The 21,066-nt window shown below is 44.6% G+C and overlaps 1 protein-coding gene across 2 annotated transcripts; it reads right to left on the minus strand.

Annotated features, from left to right (window-relative positions):
- Nucleotides 1–1,073: 1,073 nt before the first annotated feature.
- Nucleotides 1,074–19,605, minus strand: LOC147618183 (uncharacterized). Of its 2 annotated transcripts, XM_086774608.1 has the most exons (8): nucleotides 19,538–19,599; nucleotides 19,241–19,444; nucleotides 19,008–19,205; nucleotides 3,440–3,633; nucleotides 3,261–3,277; nucleotides 3,139–3,164; nucleotides 2,568–2,907; nucleotides 1,074–2,013 (listed from the first exon to the last, which is right to left on the minus strand). In XM_086774608.1, exons 3-8 carry the CDS (start codon nucleotides 19,129–19,131, stop codon nucleotides 1,584–1,586), a joined length of 1,131 nt encoding a protein of 376 aa, XP_086630734.1. In that variant the 5' UTR covers nucleotides 19,132–19,205; nucleotides 19,241–19,444; nucleotides 19,538–19,599; the 3' UTR covers nucleotides 1,074–1,583. The 2 variants fall into 2 exon arrangements, with proteins under 2 accessions (XP_086630734.1, XP_086630735.1); XM_086774609.1 differs by having other exon boundaries at nucleotides 1,074–2,010; nucleotides 19,008–19,444; nucleotides 19,538–19,605.
- Nucleotides 19,606–21,066: the final 1,461 nt, after the last annotated feature.

Raw genomic sequence — 21,066 nt, forward strand, 5'->3', positions numbered from 1 at the left:
CTTGCAAAAGTTACGTGCTCTTTTGCACGGGGGGTAAGATGGTAAAGCACCTTACGATAGCTCAGGCAAGCAAAACCATGTTAACCAACGAAATGGTTAATAGAAAGTTAGAGTGCATAGAGAAGTCAAAGGAAGAGGGGAAAACTGAGGATGTAGGAAAGTATGATAAAACAAAGGGAAGTCTAAGGATGAAATAAAGCCAAATGGTGAAAGGAGATCACAAGTTGAATTTTTTTTAGAGGAGGAAAGACAAGAAGCATCCCTATTTGCATTCCTTTTGCTTGTGTCATGTCCAAGTCTCCCCATAACTAAGCTTAAAGGATGAAAGTTTTTCAGAAGACAAAAGAGAAGAAGCACCCCTACTTGCATTCCTTTTGTTGGTTGTGTCAAGTCAACCTCTCCCCATATAGGACAAACACTGCTATATAGCATTACCTTAGACTACAAAATAGCAAAGAATGATATATCACATGGAATACTAAGACTAATGTATTAAGTTGTGATGTTGCCAATAACAAGCACTTCTGTAGTCTGTGATATACCTATTTTACACGACAATCGTTATCATATAACAATTGTAATAACAACAATTGTTACGTAGATTTAAAAAGGTACAATCAGTCATGGATAATTAGCCTACCACCTTTAAGACATAGTAGCATACTCGTAACTCATGTAGAAATGCACAAGGTAACAATGAGTTTTTTATAGCTAAAGTAACAAAGACCCTTAAGACATAGTAACATACTTGCAACTCATGCAGAAATGCACAAGGTAACTGAGCTTTTTATAGCTAAAAGAGTTCACAATCTTGACATCATCTTGTTTATCACTCTTTGAACTCATTTTTAAATTTCATACATTCATTATTATCTCTAATTTCGAATGTCACACTACCTTTACCTATTTCTTAGTTTAGAGGTGAGATTGTTGTCCCCACTGAACTGTTAAGTTTCTTCTATTATCAAGATGGAGAAACAAGGAGTTAAATGTAATTAGCTTATACTCAACACCACATCCCCAGTAGCATGCCATTTTATATACAAAGTACACTTGCATGGTCTCATACATCCTTTTATAATATAAAACTCTCCCTCCACATTAGCCTTTTAATTGAAAGATCCCAATTTCAAGTGTTATTCATTGCATCATGGAGATAGCATAGAGATCATACGCCGTCCATTGGCTTGGCAATACCAATGTAAGTCGTCTCTTTTAAAGTTATTTGTTTTTTGGCTTGGTTGTCTGTTTTTGTATGCAACAGATCCACCGCCCGCAGGGGTTGGGTTGGGGGGGGGGGGGGGGGGGGGGGGGGGGGGGTGCATCATTGGTTGCTTGCTGAAGTTTGTATTTACCTTGGTCTCAAAAGGCAATCTCATCATTGTTGCATCAACATTTAGAGTCTAACCAGTTACACCTATGTGAGGTGAGGTGAAGATATCACTCAATGCTGATCTCACGATGAATTCCAAACATCCCAGTTGTCTTATGCAAAAGCTCAATCCATGTTTTTTAAAAATTCACCACTTTCAATATATTAAGAACTCCTCCACAACAGCCAGCCACCCAGCAATCTTGGGGGATCAAAAGATGTTAGGCTGGAACGATCCAGTATCAATTTCAGGCTCTGCCATTAAAGGTTGAAACAGTTGAAAAGGAGGTCCTTGAAACTGGTTGGAAAACTGCATACCAGGAGCCCTAAATCCAGCTTGTGTTGATATTTCTGAGCCATGGATGCCATGCAAGCCATTATACAAACCAGACAATGACGGTGGAGCCCACCTTTGCACTTCTGGTTCCACCGGATACTGCCTAAAAGCAGAGACCCCTTCTTGTCTCCACTGTCTAGAAGCTGCACTGTCCCTGGGTTCTGTCTCCCTTGGAGCACTATGTACAGCAGATGTACCTACAAAATCCCAGTTCAATGGTCCTGGCAATATCTGGCTTTCAGGATAGTGAGCCAACTGTCTCCGTGTTGGTAGTTGAGTTGAAGTTGGAACTCTTTCCCTCCTGCTATCAAAACACAAAAAGGACAACTTGCAATCACTAACCAGAGTCTCCATGTGCATGTAAGTTGGTGCTATGGTGCACACGACATCACGACATGGATAGCCAAGGCATTCTCTGAGATCAAGAAATACCAAATATGATGCTTCTTCCCAAGCACACAAGCATGAGCATGTCATATGCTTTAGGCTGGTACAACATAAAGAGGCCCACCACGGGGGGCCCATCATGACTGCCTGCAAGGTTTGGACAGGCAATTTCTGTTTTTTGTTTTTTGAGCTGGGGTCAGACGAGCGGACTCATTCTAAGACTCGAACAGAGAAACGCTGTTCGTCGTCCCCAACCACAGACGGTTTCGCTACTTAAGGCATTGCCCCGGAAGACCCATGATATGGGCACGACAGCGACCAAGTACTCCCGGAGGATCCCAGGTACTGTTGGATAGGCAATCTTGCCCGAGCCATTCCCCACCAGTTCCCACAGGCATAGATTTACGTGTATCCAGCTTTACTTTTCAGAGAATAAAAACTGCCGTCGATAAAGACATTCAGTGTACATACCTACTGTTCCTAGGATGCAAAGGAAAAGGGTTCCTTGTAGGTTGGCTTTCAGATTCGGGCCATCTTGGTCTACCCTGGAAGGCGATTCCTCCAACACCACCAATCGGTGTCAATACTGTTGAAGCCCATCGAGCCCAATGCCCTCTTGGAGGTGAAAACTGTGGAGGAACTCCGTGATGTGGATGCACATGAATTTCTTGCACTTGCACATTCTCCTCCACCAGGACTGGTATTTGTCTAGGCAATGTTCGACCTTGGGCTTGAAGAAATGGGCATGGCTGCAAAGAATCATTACTTCCCATGTCCTCGGCAAGCAATACATTGACAACCGAGTCTGCATCTGCACATCCAGAACATATCCAAAACATCCTTTATGTTTGAGCAAAAAGAGAACATGGTGTATTCTTGTGAGTGAGGGTTTGCAGAAAGATTCCCCGCCCATCAGACAGGTGAGCATTGGATGGGGAAGATCTCCTACCCATAAGTGATGGGCAGGTGAGATCTCCCCTTTTAACAGGTGGGGATCTGACTATAAAGCCCCTGAAGTGATGATGGGTTGAACAGTACTTACAGGTAGCTAGAGAAAGATCTACATCCCTGACAAATACAACAAGGACGGGCATCAGCAGGTGACAAAATCAAATGCATGAGGTGACATACTTTCTTGTAAAAAAAGGTAGTGTATGGGATCACCTGAGGGACAACGGCAGCTGTGCATAAAAAAAACATGAGAGCAAATATAAGAAGAATCAAAAACAGTGGTAGATGCACTTGTTTTGCACACATATGCGCGCACAGATGTGGCACTCAGTGTAAATTTTAAGGCAAGAGGAAGACAAGACATGCGCAAAATAAAACTTGGTAGAACTTACCATTAAATCATGAGGGAGAAGGAGACCTGACACTCCAGCAAGCACACCATAATCATTTTCATTCATTATGTCCTCAAGTATAGAGTCCTCCAGCTGTCGACAACCATTTGCATACAACCACTGACCATTCTCAATGTGTCTGCAATTTGGACACTGCATTGATCCCTTAGCATTGAATGCTGAGCCTATGCAGTCTGTGAGAGACCCAAATACCCCACATTGTAAGAAAACACGCTATTAGAAAAAAAAAAGACAGCTCCACTACTCATTTATGTGCATGTAATTAGATGATGATGATAGTTGGGAAACTTTAGAACATATGATAGCCCATAATGTCTTTTTTTTTCCAACTAGCCTAAGGCCCAAGATCCTCCCGCAGTTACCCTTTTTTCACCGCCCATCGGCCTACACCCCGTAGGCAGTGCACGCCAAGGAAGCACCTTGTTGGGTTTTGAACCCGCCTGCATCCAAAGCTCAAACTCCCGTGCCTGTAATTCATGTAAAACACGGAACTGCTGCGTCAACTCCGCAATGGAGTTAGCAAGGAAGAGATCTGAAAAGGAGTCTGGGAAGGGATCTGGGTGAGAACTGACGAAGGAGGGGGGGGGGGGTGATGGGTGAAGAGAAATCTGGAAGAGATAGCCGCTTCTCCAAGGCTTGAATCAAAGCCTTTTGTTGAAGCGGTTGTTCCCCCTATTGCATCATGATACACTTAAATTGCTAGAACATTGCTTACATCTAGTCACCACTGTGTGGTAATTAGGGTTAGCAAGGAAGCAACAACTATGAAGATCAAACAAATCCATGTTGTTTGGTAGTGTGTGCAGAGAGAGAAAGCTAGAGACAAACTTGATTAGAGATAGAGAGAGGATATATGCAAAACTCAATAACTGTTGATTAATGTGATTAATAGCTTCAAAGAGTACAGTGCTTTTATAGGTTTTAGAGCCACAACACACACTGGGGCATTGACACATGGCAAGTGCCTATGACATCCCTGCTTATCACATTCACACACAAAACGGCTATAAGAGATTGTTCACACACATAAACACACTAAGCCATCTAAGGGTTGGTTCACACATACGTGGACACAAACACATACAACAAGGGCTGGTTCACACATACGAAGCTCTAAATACTCAACAAACCCCCCTTCAAAGAGAAGGTGGTGAGACCAAACACACAAAGGAAGTAGCTACCTTCTAACTCAATCACATGCTGCAAGGGGGCGATATAGCCATGCGCACCTCCCCTACGATGCTAATCCTCCAATCAGCACATGACAGAAGCAGCAAAGTCAGCTCTTCATCACCCCCCCTAGCTCCTAACAGGGATAAAAGATATCACGGAGCCTTTTATAAGTGAAGACAATACAAACATATAAAGGAAAGAACACACACAGATTATTTAACTCAGATTTCGGGGGACTACCCGAGCAAAGAACCCATGACACATACACAAAAACAACTAGAATGCCCTGTTATAGTCGTCCTCATTGAGAGAGACTTGGGCTGTTGCTGCAGCTAATGGCCAACAGGCGCTGAGGATTCTCTCACTTCGGCTCCCATCAAAAAAACCTCCCTGCAGACAGCGCACTGAATGTCCTTGGACTCAAGGCTGTTCTTACTAAACTCGCTCATGGGCATGGCTTCCACAGCAACTCTGGATGCATGCAAGGATCCAAACCTCGCATTGTCTTCACTTTCTGAAAACCCTAAGATGAAAGCTTCAAGGCCTGTAAGGTAGAGATCTCTCACATTAAAAGCCAAGCTTCTAGACCTGTACCAGTGCAGTCCAACGTCTTCTCCTCATCTTCAAAATTGCCCGCTCCTGCAACCTGTCTGCAGGGTCAACAGAGTTTTTTTCATTGTTGTGGCCATCAAATCTTATACTAGAGAATGCACACAGCATGTTCATCCTGTGACACCTGCGCACGGCCTTGTAGAAGCTATGAAACCCTCCGCCTCCTCTTCCAAAGCCAAGGTCCTCGTCGACACTATCGCAAGAAAGAGATCCAGCCATAGGCAAAGCTCTATGCAGAGAGCTCTCTGTTGAATCTCCATGCTCAAGAAACCCTAACAGGGCGGGGAAGTGGCAGATCTCTGGGCACTCCTAATCAGAGACTTCTTCATGCTCAATACATAGTAGAGAAAGAAGACCTAATCTATCATGTATTACTAACAGGAAATGTATACAATGCTGAGCAGAGATACTCAACGGTAGCATTGCTCCTCAATTCTCGATGGCTCAATGATTCCTTACTGATCAATGAATGAATGCGGCTAAAGCCTAGAGATTTATGGTGTCTAATGTTGGTGAGTTGACTACCAACTCTACCAACCCTACTAATAATGTCCAACTAGGTGTATTCGAACAATAACCCAATAACTATGTTCACACAAGGCTGCTCATTGCGCGCCTGGACAATATTGAAAAGATATGGCACAATAGCCCTTACAAACACATAAATCTGGCCATGTACTCGACCATTGTGTTGGCCAAATGTGTAGAAGCATGTCCATGTCACACTCAGGAGAGTGTGCACGTGACAAACAGTGACCAAATGCTGCATCATATGGAGTCCTGCCAATACTAGATGAATGAGTATCATTTAGAATACCCTGCAGCAAAGGAAGATATCGTTCTCACTTCGGCTGCTTTGTCATGGCAATAAGATTTGAGAGAAGCAAGAGCTAGAAACTAGAAGACTAGAAATGAAATAACAACAAGATTGAAGGACAAAGAGTTACCTTGATACGAGTGTAGACCCACAATATATAGGTGTGTAGTACAAGAGATAGTAGCCACGCTGATATGTGGGACAAATAAGATGCCACATGGCAGACACACAAGACTTGAGACAAAAGTTATACTAGACTAGGAAAAGAGTACACCTAGTGTGCACTTATTTCCAACACCCTCCTTAAGTGGACACTAGGAGGAAGACAAAAGACAAGACTGAAAGACAGACAAGACAAGACCAAGACTGAAAGACAAGATAGAAGACAAGATAGAAAAGATCCTGAGACACCCCTCCTCAAGTGATATCCTCATATGGGTCCACAAGGGTAGGGACAAGATGGATCTAAAACAAGACACAGTCAGATTGATAGACAAATAGACAGACAGACAAGACTAGATAGACCAAGACTGACTGTAGACAAACAGATGGACCTTGAAGACATCCCCTCCTCAAGGGCAACCTCTGCCTCTTGGGTAGGGACAAGAAAGAGGTCCAAAAGCCGAATGAATAAGACAATAGAACCCCTTGACCTACATCATCGGTGGTCAAAGTGGTAGACAAGAAAGATGAAGTAATCAGAAAGCCCACTCCTCATCATATGAGGAATGAACACCAAGATCTGCTGATGGAGATGCTGCAGCAACATGGGCTGAGGTAGATGCAGGGGCTGATGTAGAGGGTTTAGAGTAGCAGTCCTCTCGGTGATTATCACGGCCACAAATGGTGCATGGATGAGCCTTGAAGCAGTCCTTCTCCATATGATTAGTTTTGCCACAATGGGTGCAAGGCTTTCTTACTTTAGAACTTCCTTTCTTTGCTAAAAATGCAGTGTCAGTTACCTTTTGTTGTTGAGTTCTTTCCTCTTCTTGGAGAGCATTGATGATACCTTCAAGAGTAGGATTATCGTGATACTTGAAGGTAGTGACAAGAGTAGCATAGGTGTCAGGTAAGCTCTTGAGAAGCACAGCAATAGCAATATCTTCGGAGATGGGGGACTTCACTGATGCAAGCTGAACCATAAGACTGCGAAGATAATTGACATGAGAGGCTATAGTAGCTCCCTCCTGCATATGTAGATCAAAGAATGAGATCATAAGTGCAATCTTAGAGTTTTTAGAGCGGGGTCCAAAAAGGGTATCCAAAGTGATCCATGCTTCAGAAGCAGAATGTATGTCGGAGATGTGATGAATGTAATCATCTCCAAGACTGAGCAAGATGATAGCATAGGCTTTGTCATTCTTGGCAGTGGGAACGTAAGTGATAACTTGCTCAATGTCGGAATCTTCGGGAGCAGCATGGTGAACAACGTCCCAAAGACCTTCTTTCATAAGATGGCACTTGATTTTGATTTGCCAAGTATGAAAGTTGGACCCATTGAATTTGCCGACAGACATGAGAGAATGAGTAGAAGAGGCCATGTGGGAAGGTCTTACCTCTTGCTAAGATGCAAGGGCAGTGTCTATTCCCTTACAAGATTGTAGAAATGAATGAAAGAAGAGATCCAAATTGCAAAAGTACTGGCTAGTAAATTGAAGGAGACAATGCACAATACCTTGTAGACTCTTCAGGCCCAATAAATCCCAAGCAGAGACCGCCCCTTGAGTCGATGAAGAAGGCAGCCAAAGGAAAGCATCAGGGTAGTACGATGAACGTCCAAAGCTGAGGTGGCTCCAAAAAAAACGGCGGAAATTTGCTGAGCTGCTGCAGCAGCAAGTCGGTAGCAAATAGATGCTGGTCGGCTGCTGCTCTAGCTCTCTCTCCACGAATAACAGCGTGCAGTAAGAAGTTCAGGCCTGCGAGGCTGAGTGGTGGCTGAGAATAAGAGCGGAACTGAGCAAGATAATGGTGGCAGATTTCTGTTCTGAGAAGAGCGGCTGCAGGGGGCAGAAGTGGCGTGCAAATCTGCAGCAGTAGAGACAGCCCGAACAGGAACGGCGACAGCTAGAGGTGACGGCCTGAATAGCAGCAATCGTGGAGAACTCAGAAGACGGGCAGAAGATGGAGATGCCTCCTCTTCAAGATGTCGCTTCTCCACGTAGGTAGTAGAGGTCCTCAGGAGGAAAGAGAGCATACTCTCTTGCACTTAGAGAAAGAGAGAGAGGACATGGCTTCTCTTTTTGGCCTCCCTCTCCTCAATCTCTAGGAGCAAGGAAGCAATGGCTCTGATACCATGTAGAAATATGGAAGCAAGAGCTAGAAACTAGAAGACTAGAAATGAAATAACAACAAGATTGAAGGACAAAGAGTTACCTTGATACGAGTGTAGACAAGACACAAGCTGAATACTTCTTATGATGTGACACCCACAATATATAGGTGTGTAGTACAAGAGATAGTAGCCACGCTGATATGTGGGACAAATAAGATGCCACATGGCAGACACACAAGACTTAAGACAAAAGTTTATACTAGACTAGGAAAAGAGTACACCTAGTGTGTACTTATTTCCAACAAACATCATCAAAGGCCAACTGATTGTATATTTATGTCTAACCACATTGTTTGATAACTTTGGGACTAAGTTGCAATTGTCTAGTGCATTTCATCCACAGATGGATCCTCTAAAAATGAAAAGTAAACTTGGGATCTCTATCTGAGTAATTGTCCGTGGTAAACCACAAATGGGGTACCAAAGTCGAATAAACAAGCAAGTAATATCTTCTGTTGTGGCCATCTGCTTGCACAGAATGCAAAACTTATTGAACCAAAGAACAATGGTCAAACACTGTGTAATCTTGGTTCCCATAGCTGCTAGAAGAGGGCTTGCGAAGTCCATACTGATATCCTGAAAAGGTCCCTCGAGAACAGGTAAAGGCTATAGCAGCCCAATCTCCTTCGAGTGTGGAACCTTTACTTTTTGGCAAATCTCGCATGCCTGGACATACTAGTAGACATCCCTTCTCATCTTTGGCCAATAGAATAACCGCTCCAACTTCTCCAAGGTGTTGTTGATACCTCAATGACTCCCAACAAGAGAATCATGGGCACCATGAAGAGGTGCATGTCTTTTCTCCCTTGGCACACATAACCGGTTCTTGTAAAACAACCGGCCATCTTGAACTGTGTAATGACCCGGTTCTGAACTGAGGGTGAATTCCACAAAATCTGCATACTATGTAGTATGCCCTTCATACCATTCAAATCTTTGCCTTGAATTTCTAGCACATTCAACCCCTGCAATGTCTGAATGGTGGGACTTCTGACTAAGAGCATCAGCAACAGAGTTATTCTTGCCACGGACATATTCAATCATGCCTCCGAACTGTTGGAAGATTTGACTCCGCCTCACCTGCCTATCACTCCATTGGGCACTAGGCATGGTTTGCAACAATTTAAGTATCTGGTGATCAATCTTCACTATGAATTCCCTCCCATAAAGGGAAGGTTTCCAATGCTTGAGAGCTGTTATCACCCCCAAGAGCTCCTTGTCATACACTCAATAATTCTTCTCGGCATCATTCAACTTGCGGCAATAGTAAGCCACTAGTCTGTCCTTTTGCTGTAAAACAGTGCCGATGGCAAGATTGCTAGCGTCAGTGATACCCTCAAACGGATCATCCCATGATGCTTGCTTGAGAACTCGTGCTTCCAAGGCCACTTTCTTCAATGCATGGAAGGCCTCAAGAGCCTTGTCCGTAACACTTTTTGACGGCGCATCGTCACGCCCTTGAGCAGATTTATAAGACGTGTTGCAAAGTCGGAAAAATTTGTTCATATGGGTGTTGTAGGCTTGGCAAAGACCCACAAATGATCTGATCTCTTGAGCAATCTTGGGTACATCCCAATCTAGTATAGCCTACAACTTTTTCAAGGTCAAGGTGAATACCCAATGCACTAATCACTATCCCAAATAATGGACCTCTAATAGGCCAAATGTGCTCTTTTTCTCGTTAATGTAGAGCTCATTGTCCCGCAAAAGTTGCAAGACCTTTTCCACATCCCACTCATGCTGCTTTACAGTGGCAAAAAAGATACGTATATCATCCAAAGAGATTAATACACACTTTCTAATTAGATCAATGAATATCCGAGACATCATTTTATTGGACGTCGATGTTGCATTGGCGAGACCGAACGCCCTCACCATGAACTCATAATAGCCATGTTCGGTCTAGAAAGTCGTCTTTGGAATGTTGGTCGTAAAAGTCCGAACCTTGTGATAGGCCCCTTGAGGTCTATTTTTAAAAAATACTTAGCACCACAAAGACGCTCCAGAATGTACTCATTTATGGGCATTGGGAACTTATTTGTGATGTTGAGCTAATTCAGTGCCCTGCAGTCCACACATAAACATGCGATCTTGTCTTTCTTTTTTGCACGAATAAGATGGATACAACGAACGGCGAGGATGATGGATGGATAAATCCAACCCAGAGTAGCTGAGATAACTACTGCTCCAGTTTTCCCTCCAATGCCTTAAATAGGCGATAGGAGAACTTATTGGGTGCCTTTGTCCCGAGGATCAAGTCAACAATCCTCTCAGAAATCTCTAGCTGCATCAATCCACGTACCCTTAAGTCCCATAGTTACCAAAGATGCTGGTTGAAACCGGTACATCAGCATGCTCAGACTGTAATTAGTATCCGAATGCTAGTACAACATAGACCATAGGGATGTACCTCTCCCAATCAAATGGTCACCTGGAGACATATGCATAAAGCATATCCTCCAAAACCTGATGCAGCCTCATGTTTGCCCAACAAACCGAGGATGATCAACAAATATTTCCCTATCTGAGAATCATATGACTATCAAGTATCTCTACACTCTCATAAAAAATAACCTTAAGAGAATGCTCCTGTCAGGAATGTGTTCAATCCAAAACACCACTGATATAAGACATCGAGACCATCTTCAAACCAGAAGACTGCCGATAAAAACCATCTAGTGCAAGTCAATATCTATCAATGCAAATCCATGCAATGACTACAAACCATCCGCCCTTTTCCAAGGTTAACTGCTCCTATAGTTATACCTTCACGTTCTAAAGTCTCAGGGAAACCCGGGCTATCGAAACTTGCACTAAACATAACCTGGTTGTCGCTAGGAGTCCTATGCTTAGCAACACTATAGGCAAATTTGACCAAATCATATGGTCTCATGGTGCCGAATGTGTCCAACATTCCACCAAAATATGATATATCCTCTCTGTTGTTTGACAGATCGAGGACAATCATCATGAGCAGGAACTCAACCCATTCAATCCTAGCTGCCTAAAGTACGTAGAAACTTCAAGTTCTGCCCAACCGCTGTGTCGAGGTAATCCAAATGCCAAAGAACATCATAATGTTACTAGGACCGGGTCGAACTAGTTTAACCCCACCAGTCAGCACTCTACCACACAGTCGTGCATAACAAATCCAATAACCGCATATTTAACACATTAGAGGATAGATCTCTTACCTCATGAACAAAGGCAAGTAAAACTACTTACCATCCAACAATCACGAGTTCTGGATCACATCGGAGGTTAAAGCATCTTCCTCACCAAAAACCCGTAAACCGCACATGAAGTAGACCTTAGCATCCCATACCACCAAGATATGCCCTATATACGTTTTACAAATCCATCACTCACTAGTCCCGAATATTTAAATTGCTAGCTATCTGACCCACAAACTAACCCATCACATAAGAAAAAATCTATCCATGAAATCCACTGAAATACCATCAGTGATACTATCTCTGAGTACGGATCTCTGCAAAATATACACGCACGCCTCAAGATCCACTGGTAACCCAACCGGTTTCCCAACACCACTTAGAATAGGCAAAGCATAACAACTTTTTTTTTTCCGAGAAAAGATCCTTTCATTAGTTAAAAAAACCGCCCACTGGGCTACAAAAAACCTCTCCTGCTCATAAGAAGGCAGAGCAGAGATCCAATCAAGGCAGCTAGGGAGACTCTCCCTAGGTGCAAAAAGGTACAAAGATCAATACAAATAACTGAGAGCTATATCATACAATAGGAGGGGGGAAAAGCCAAACAGGTGGCCTGTAATGCCAGCGGGGGGACTCCCACGTGTAGTGTATAGAAGGGGCCGCTGCGCCAAGTGGTGTGGAAGGTCTGGCGCCACAAGATCGCCGCATCCGAGTCGCCCCGGATGCGGTCATACTGTCCGCGCAGGGTGTGGATCAGCTCCTGCCAAATCCCCCGAACGGTGGCTCCAGTCTCCCCTCAAAGGCCCTAAAGCACCGGGCTCTCCAGGTGAACCAGATGGTGAGGCTGCTGAGGAGCTCCCATCGTAGATCCCTCTCCTGTGTCCAGACGACGGACGAGAAGTCCGGTGAAGGAACAAGGCGAGGCTGGCCCCTAATGAATCTGATGGCCTGGCTGTCCTGCTCCGGCTCGTATCCCAGAGCAAGCCCTGACGACGTCGACCAAGCAGCGACACCCCACGTATACATGCCCTCTGGAGAGAGGGGGGCCTAAATGCGCAGCATCCTCAGCCAAATCTGATGCGCCTGTGGACAGTCCCATAGGCAGTGTCTCTGTGTCTCCAAGGGTGGCCGCATCAGACACAGGCCGCCGGAAGACCACTGTAGACAAGCCAGGTGCCAACTGCAGAGCCCCTATGGGCAACCAGCCACCACTGAAAAGTCGAGATCCTGCGTGCCTGTCGACTAGCCCAGAGCCTGGCCCAAAAATCCTCCAAGAACTCCTGTGAGAGTCCCTGTAGCCGCCAATGCTCTGCTACGGCTGGAGAGACCATCCTCATCGCAGTCAGAATATGCCTCCCCAACCGAAGCCTCCCCAACCGAACAGTGTACTGGAAAAAGGTAATCTCTGTGGCCTCGGGGAACGCATAAGGATCATGCCACTCGTACTCGCCAGGGTCCCACTGGAGCCGGGCCAAAGGGCGCACATCATATGCCCAAATGCGCCAATCAGAGTCCACATCTGCAGGGTCTGGATCAATATGCCACTTCCGGGAAGTGGCGGCCACTACGCGTATCCTCTGAAAGATGCACTCTGCAACCAAAGGCGACTCCGCCTCCACTCTCTGAAGTCTGCCCTCATCCTGGATCTCATAATAGAGCATCTACCATCCTCAGTGCAAGCTCTGACAGCAATCAGGATCTCCAACTGTGTAAAGGCTCCCATCCACCGTGGGGCCGCTGGCTCAAGAGGCGTGAACCACTCCTCAGTGAGTGCCTCCTGAATGTCATCCCGCATAATCAGCCCCCCTCTGAAGTGACTCAACCTCTCCACCTTGACCTCCTCTGGGAGACTGCAAAAGGCCTGCCAGTCTCCAAAACTGCGTGCTGGGCCTGCCAGTCCCCAGCCTAGACGAGGCCGAGAACCCAGCATATGACCCTGCTCAGTGCGTACCGCGGGGCTCCATATGAGCGGCTGTCTGGCCCGCTCCTCATCACAAGTAGGATGTCTCTGAGATAGCCCCGGTCTCAGCAGCTCCCAAGCTCGCAGGATGCTCAAGGCAAATCTGTCCTCCCATCCTCTACTGAGGCCTGTCCTCATCTCTATGAAGATCCATCGTATCTCTGGTGCCCAAGTGCCCCCTGCTGGAGGAGCCCTAGCCTGCAGTCGCTGAAAAAGAAGCTCCTTCCAAGGCTCAGCGCCTGGAAGCAGCCCCCGAACAATAAGCTTCCCCAATAAGGCTCTACTCTAATTAACTGGATCTATAATGCACAAGCCCCCCTGGGCCAGCGGAAGAGTAATAACTGTCCAAGCAACCTTAGCCCGGGCTGGCTGACCGTCCTGCCCAGACCAAAGAGAGTTCCTGATCAGCCTCTGTACCTGGCTGATGCAAGAGCTCAAGAAGATCCAGCAAGACGTGATGTACCACATGGTCGCTAAAAGCACCTGATTTGTCACCACCACCCTCCCAGCCAAGGATAGCCGAGCTGTACTCCAATACAAAAGCTTCTTCCGAATACTCAGAAGAAGCGGGGCGATCTGCTGCTCAGGTGACAAATCAAGTCCAATCTGGCATCCCAAATACCGCACTGCTGTGCCAGGAGGAATCCATCTAAAACCCGGGTCTGGGCTCCATGCCGGAGTGGGAGCGCTACTGATCCAAAAGGCCACTGTCTTGCGCCAATTGATCAATGCTCCCGAAGCTGCCCCAAAAACCTATAGCGCCTGCTCTGCCCTCTGAAGATTGGCCTCCTGGCCATGCAAAAATAATCCCGTGTCATCAGCAAACTCAGAATCGAGCAGGTCCTCTCCCCGGACTGGGAGCTGGAGTCCTCTCAAACCAACCTCCTCTGCTGTCAGATACATACTCATAGCCTCGGCAAAGAAGAGAAAAAGAAACGGGGCGAGAGGGCACCCCTGACGGACTGATCTGGTCAACTCAAAACTCGGCCCCCGTCCTCCTGCCATCGGCACCTGGCTACGAGCTGTGGAATATAGAGCCGCCACCCCTCGAATCCAGACTGGCTCAAAACCCAGGCAAAGCATAATGCCCTCTAGGAAACCCCAATCGACTCTATCGTATACCTTCTCGAAGTCGAGAAGCATAACGACCAGGTCCTCGCCAAGAAATCTAGCTCGGGTCGTCGCCTCCCAGAAGGTGAAGATATTGTCAAGGATACTGCGCTCCTTGACGAATCCTGTCTGGGTAGCATGAATCAACTCCCCAAGAAAGGGCTGGATCCTCAAACTCAAGGCCTTGGCCAGGACCTTGTAGACAGTATTGAGGATCGTAATAGGTCTCCACTGCTGAATATCATCAGACACTCCCTCCCCCTTGGGGAAAGCATAACAACTTTACCATACCAACGACAAAACAAAGAGTTTCACCACCTCAATCCACAACAGCACTCCAATCATCGAATCCCCAATCCATTTTTCCCTCTTCCTTGTAATTCATTCAAAAAACAACGCATCTCACCTTCGATCAACTGACACCCAAACAGAAATATGGATGCATTCAGAAATCCTATATACAGCATATCCTAGCATAAGACCTCCTTTAGACCCATGAATCGAGGTTAGAGTGATCAATTCCTTCCTGGACCTTGCTTTGAGACAACCATACTCCTACTTTTTGAGACAACCATACTACTACCTTAATGTCGGCCACTATTAGATTAGACCCCCATATCAATTTTCCAATACAACATCCCCTAAGACCTCCTCTAATCATGGGACTACCATAAGCACTTAACACTCAAAAAATGACAAACTATGTCAATACCCAATGAACATTGTGCCCGTAGCTACTCACTAGAACCAAGCATAGCCATAAATGGCTAACCAGTCTCTGAGTACTGCTACCACAACGAAGTCCTACAAAGGAATCTCTGAAGAGCACTAATAACTCATCATTCAAATCAAAGGACCCATGGACAACTGTCCAAATAACATGAGATAATCCCAAATATTACTGAGAATAGAATCACACTGCTCCACATAGGAGACAGTAAATCCCTACACAACGAAGTTCCCAATCGTGCTGAGGAAATTCACCCCTTTTCCACCTTTTGTATCCGCCCAACCCAACATACATGCCCCATCCAGTAGATCCAAAATACCTTCTATCAAAGAACGTCTTCTCACATACCAAAGCTATAGCATCTCTCGTCTAGAAACACTAAGACAAGACTAAGTAGAGAATATCCCATGAGAAGCCATACAACAAATGTACTAATCCATGAAGTGAAAGACTATCCAATCTATTCTGTTGAACCTTAACTTGCACACTTCTAAATAACCAGATAAATACCAGTACAACTAGTACACCTCAAGGAAAATCAATTGGACAGAGACCCTGTCACCATTTGGTTCATCTCCATTTTTGGTGCCACTCCTATGGAATTGCCACTCCATAGAGCGGCCAGATTTGTGTCATGTACACATGAGGCCAGGCCGGTGTCTCATGTGAAAGGAGCCAGTTACTTTGTGTCACATGGACGGGAGTCAGTTTCGTGAGACCCGTGTGTGACCAGGATTGTGTCATACGCGCAGGAGCTTGTATCGTGCCACCTGTGTATGGCCAAGACGGTGTCTTGTCCATGGGATTGTCACTCCATGGAAGGACCCATGTTTGTACGTCTTGCCTATGGGACTATCACTCCATAAGAAGGCCAAGGTTTTCACATTCTGTCGCGCCAGTTTTGTGCCCGACTAGAATGTTTTGTACAAATTTCATGAGAGGGAGATTTTGTCCATTACATGTGCACATGCATGAAAGAATGGCTGTAAAACAGAAAAACAGCAAATAGATCTTGCAAAGAAGCACATGTGCAAAAGAACTGAAGTAGAAAACTTGTTATCTGCTAAAGTAAAGCACAAGGCCTGCCCGTAGGTGCATACAACCAACAGCAATAGTTGAATAATGATGTGCTAATGATGCTAACCCAAGCCACCTATTTATAGGTTGGACAAGAGCTGGTCGGCCAATATAAAAACAGTGGGCTGGCCAACTATGCAAAAAAATACTAGAATAATGTCTAAAAAATAGACAAAAATAGCAAAAAAATATCTAAAATAAGATGAATGCATGGCCTCATAAATCTGGCCAGATACAGCATGAAATATGCACATATATGCCCAATCTGGAGATGATAATGCCAACATCTCCTCTTCAACGCCAGATGGGCGGACCAACTCCAGCACGCTGAAGAAAGACCTCCAAAGAGTCTAAAGGAACAACCTCCTCACCAAAGACACAAAGCTCACGAAGATATGGTACATCTAAATACCGAGAAGGTCTTCGAAAGAAGCCACGAGAAGATCAAGAAGATATCAAAGACGAAACAATAGGATCAATCTGAAGAGAGAAGCCCTCAGGAGATGGAACCATAGATGGTACCTCCTTTGCATCTGCAACAAGTATCGGGATCGAAGTAGACTTCTCCTCTGAAGAAGAAGGAAATGAAACAACCATTGGAACAAACTGATCATCAATGATAGTAGAAGTTATCAGGTTGAAAGTAGGGACATGCTCCAAGATAGTGGAAGATGCCTCCTCTGAAACATAGTAAGGAGAAGCAACTGCCAAAATAGAAAGCTCGAGAATATGTGAGGATATCTTGGCAAAATCATCCACCTGCCCAGTAGAAGAACCAGTATCCTCCTCTGAAAGAGACGAGATAAAATCTGCAATAATAGCATCAGCAGGAAACAACACAAGGGAAGGGAGATACTCATCCAAAGGGATTAGAGGAACTGATAAGGTCTCTATCAGAAACTCCTGTAAATAATCTTCTGTTGCGGATAGGGCACTGACTTCTAAATCAGAAGTCTCCTTTGTGACCACCAGGATGGAGTCATCCTGCTCCTATTAAGATGAAAGAACAGGGGGATCATAGACAGCAAGAAAAGCCATCTTAGCATGAGACTTCGTACCCTCCTCTGTCGTTGTCGTTGGCGAAGTATCTGAACCATCTGTCGTGGGTGAAGTGTCTGAGCCATCGGAGGAGGACTCTTGTTTTGCTTTAGCTTTGCGTGAAGCAGCTTGCCTGGCAAAACATTTGGCCTCAGAATGACCAAGTCGGCCACAAAACTCACAAGATTCCTTCATCCTGGAACCCTTGTTGCTGTGAGGATCGTCGTCGTCATCAGAAGATGACTTTGTGGTGACTTTCTGCTTGTTGTTGTTGGAGTTCCCTTTTCCGCCTTTGCGTTTGTCCTTGCCCTTGTTAGAGGCAACAAAAGTAATTTATAGCAACAGTAGCCACAGTATAAGTGAGACTTCAGTTATTATTGTTCACAAAGGGAGTTATTCACTCTATGGTCTGTGATATACCGGGATTACCATTAGGAACATGATTGGATTCAACCAATCACGGATGGTCATGCCGAAGGCCTCAACAGGCAACCGTCGGTGGTATACTAGTGCTCACTGGCATGGTTCATGGGATTGGAGCCTTAGCCTCCAGCTCGGGTGATTCCAGATGGAATCTACAATTGGGTGGTGCACCCCTTCTATTTAGTACTAATCTGGTTGTTTGTGGTTAGGGAGATCCTAGTGAATCTCACTGGCATGGGTCGTGGGGTTGGAGCCTTAGCCTCCAACTCGGGTGATTCCAGATGGAATCTACAATTGGGTGGTGCACCCCTTCTATTTGGTACTAATCTGGTTGTTTGTGGTTAGGGAGATCCTGGTGAATCTTACAACATGACAATATGAAAGAGAGAGATGAGATGAGATGAAATAAGTCATTCTAGCCAGTGGACCACATTTGATCCATATGAAGGTAAGAGGAGGAGGAGGAGGGGGGGGGTACAGAAATGGCCCACAATGATGGTACAATAAAAGTGAGGAAGATGCAAAGAACATCCCCTATATAACCTAAACAATATATATTGATCGAAATTTCAAGTTATTCCCAAACTTAGCAAAAACCAAAGTGTGATCTTGACTCCATGAGAATCTACTCACAAAGCTTCAAATCATCAACTCCATCATGCATAACATAGACTACACGGCACGTGCTGCCCTTCACATCATCAGTGCCCAAGAGTAGGTGCAGGTTCATGCATAATGATTCGTCACCATAGTAGGCACATCTTCATAGATAAACCATCGAACTAAGTTTACCAGAGGTGAAGGGCAGACTCAACCATGATGGAGGCTGTACCTAGGTCACAGCCAGCTCCCTACAACTGCCATGCAAAGTCCCTCATGTGATCTGCTCCTATCCTATATGAGTCACCTCAGAATGTGTTTATGGCAACAACAGAGCTAGCAATTGGTGTCACCAGGAGTAGAAACCTCAAATAAACAGCTTCTCTCTGAGAAACTAAGATGTCTGATTTAGGATTACCAAGCATTCACTTACAGCATTTGATCTTTGTAAACTTATGCGGTTAGAAAAGAACCAAAAACAAGCTGTGGAAGAGAGACTGACCCAAATGGAAGTGGTGCCCACAAATGAGCTTCGCAATAGACCGCTCACTCGCATCGCTCACAGCTTCCAAGCACACAGAGCAAGAAGTCAATGCTTGCAAAGACCCTAATTTGTGGCCGGCCATGGCCAACCTTCGAAGCTTCTGTTCTGCGGTCCGATTGAAGCAACACCGGAGCTTCAGATCCAACCGATTCAGATGCCCTAACCCTAACTGTAATGTCTGAGATGTCCTGGCCCTAACCCTAACGTCTGAGATGCCCTGAAGCTAACCCCTAACCCTAGCCCTAGCGCTAACCCTGTCCCTGAACGCTGATGCTGGTACAGACGAATTAGCCCCGGCTGCTTCTGCTTCGTCAATTCGCACAGATAGGTGAGCCTTCGAACTGGCGTTCGACGAAACAAAGACGCCGTCAAAGGATCCAGCCTGAGAATTGATCCTGTTTCGAGCAAAGTACGTAAAATAAGCACACAGACGGATAGCAAACAGACAGGAACAACAGTCTGCAAGGACGCTGCAGGAAATATTGTACCTGAAGCATGGATTCCACAGTGACCAGACAGGCCGTAGAATGACCTTGTCCCAACCTCTCCTTTTAAATGGTTAATAATAAATAAATAAACCATGTCTAGTCTAATGTAAAGTGAAAAGCAAATTTTAAAATTTTCAAAAGGAGGTTTTCATGAGCTTATGGACTCATGGAAAAAAACAAACATACATTTTTCCATGTGACGTTGGAAAAATATAAAAGCCTTTCGAATTTTTATATAAAATATCATTCTATAGGGGTTAGAGAGTGGAGCTCGGGGGTGAGACCGCACGGCTCCGTGGGGGGCCGGGGGCATGAGGGCACGGCACGGGGGGTGCTTACATGCCTCACAAAAATTGAGAACTTATTGTATTGTGAAATGAGTATTATTTTATATCCCTCCTCTCAATGTCTAAATTTCTCTTAAATGTTTAAATTTGCATGTTCAAAGGTTTTGGAAGGTAAAATCACTCTCTAACCAGCAACCTAGTGCTTACATGGCCACATTTGCAAAATTAAATGCTTGGCCGCCTAATAAAAAATGAAAACTTATTGTGGTGTGAAATGAGTATTATTTTAGATCCCTCCTCTCAATGTCTAAATTTCTCTTGAATGTTTAAATTTGCATGTTCAAAGGTTTTGGAAGGTAAAATTTAATATTTGAAGGTGCATTTTAACATCTCCTTATGTGGAAAATAATAAATTTTTAATTTATATCAAAAACTTGAAATCTTGCATATAAAAGATTTTTGTATTTGCTGTGAAAAATGTTTTTCGTGAGAACATTTCTTACCACATTCATGATTTAGAATTTAAAGTTTAGAGTCTACTAATGGGGCCTTATAATCTACTAGAGGGCTTTACAAACTTGGTCACACTTTTTGTATGGAGAGGATCTAGACAAGGAAATTTGCTCATTCATCAAACACTTAGCCCTTGCTTACTACTATCACCAAATATTATAATAGGTGGGAATAGTATGAAAAGCTATTATATAGTATATAGAAAGTTGTGAATTTCAATGTAGCATGTAGCATGTCAATGTTAATGTTTAAAGGGGGTCCTCCTACGCATGCAAAATCATATCAAGTAAAAAAAAACTTATTTATGGGTTCCACGCATTCTCAAGCGACATAAATACTGGTGAAGCGACATAAATACTGGTGAAGCGGCTCTTAAGGGTGGTCACACCTCAAGGATTTGTCACAATAATAGAGGCTTCTAGCCTACACAAAAGAATTAAGTATTAAAAAATGTGGTGATGGATAATGTGTGTTGGAGCAAGAGCATAGTTCTTGAATTTTTTAATGTGTGTTGGAGCAAGAGCATAGTTCTTGAATTTTTTAATGTGTAAGCCTAAGGTTATGTAGTGTTGGGTGATTGAAAGTGGATGAGAAAAAAGGAGAATTTATGTCATGGATGATGTAAGTTGGGTGACATCATGGGTCACATGGAAAGTGCTAGTCACATGGATAGTCATGGGTGACATCATGGGTCACATGGAAAGTGCTAGTCACATGGATAGTCATGGG

This window comes from Cibotium barometz, chromosome 35 (assembly GCF_041138505.1).
Source record: "Cibotium barometz isolate CiBa-2024 chromosome 35, ASM4113850v1, whole genome shotgun sequence".
Classification (NCBI taxonomy): Eukaryota; Viridiplantae; Streptophyta; class Polypodiopsida; order Cyatheales; family Cibotiaceae; genus Cibotium; species Cibotium barometz.

Coding starts and splice junctions, on each gene's coding strand:
- LOC147618183 (XM_086774608.1), bottom strand. CDS start 19,131: ATGGCCGGCCACAAATTAGGGTCTTTGCAAGCATTGACTTCTTGCTCT. Junction 3,634..19,007: donor TGGGCACCACTTCCATTTGG/GTCAGTCTCTCT, acceptor GGTCTCTCACAG/ACTGCATAGGCTCAGCATTC. Junction 2,908..3,138: donor AGATCTTTCTCTAGCTACCT/GTAAGTACTGTT, acceptor CTGGATGTGCAG/ATGCAGACTCGGTTGTCAAT.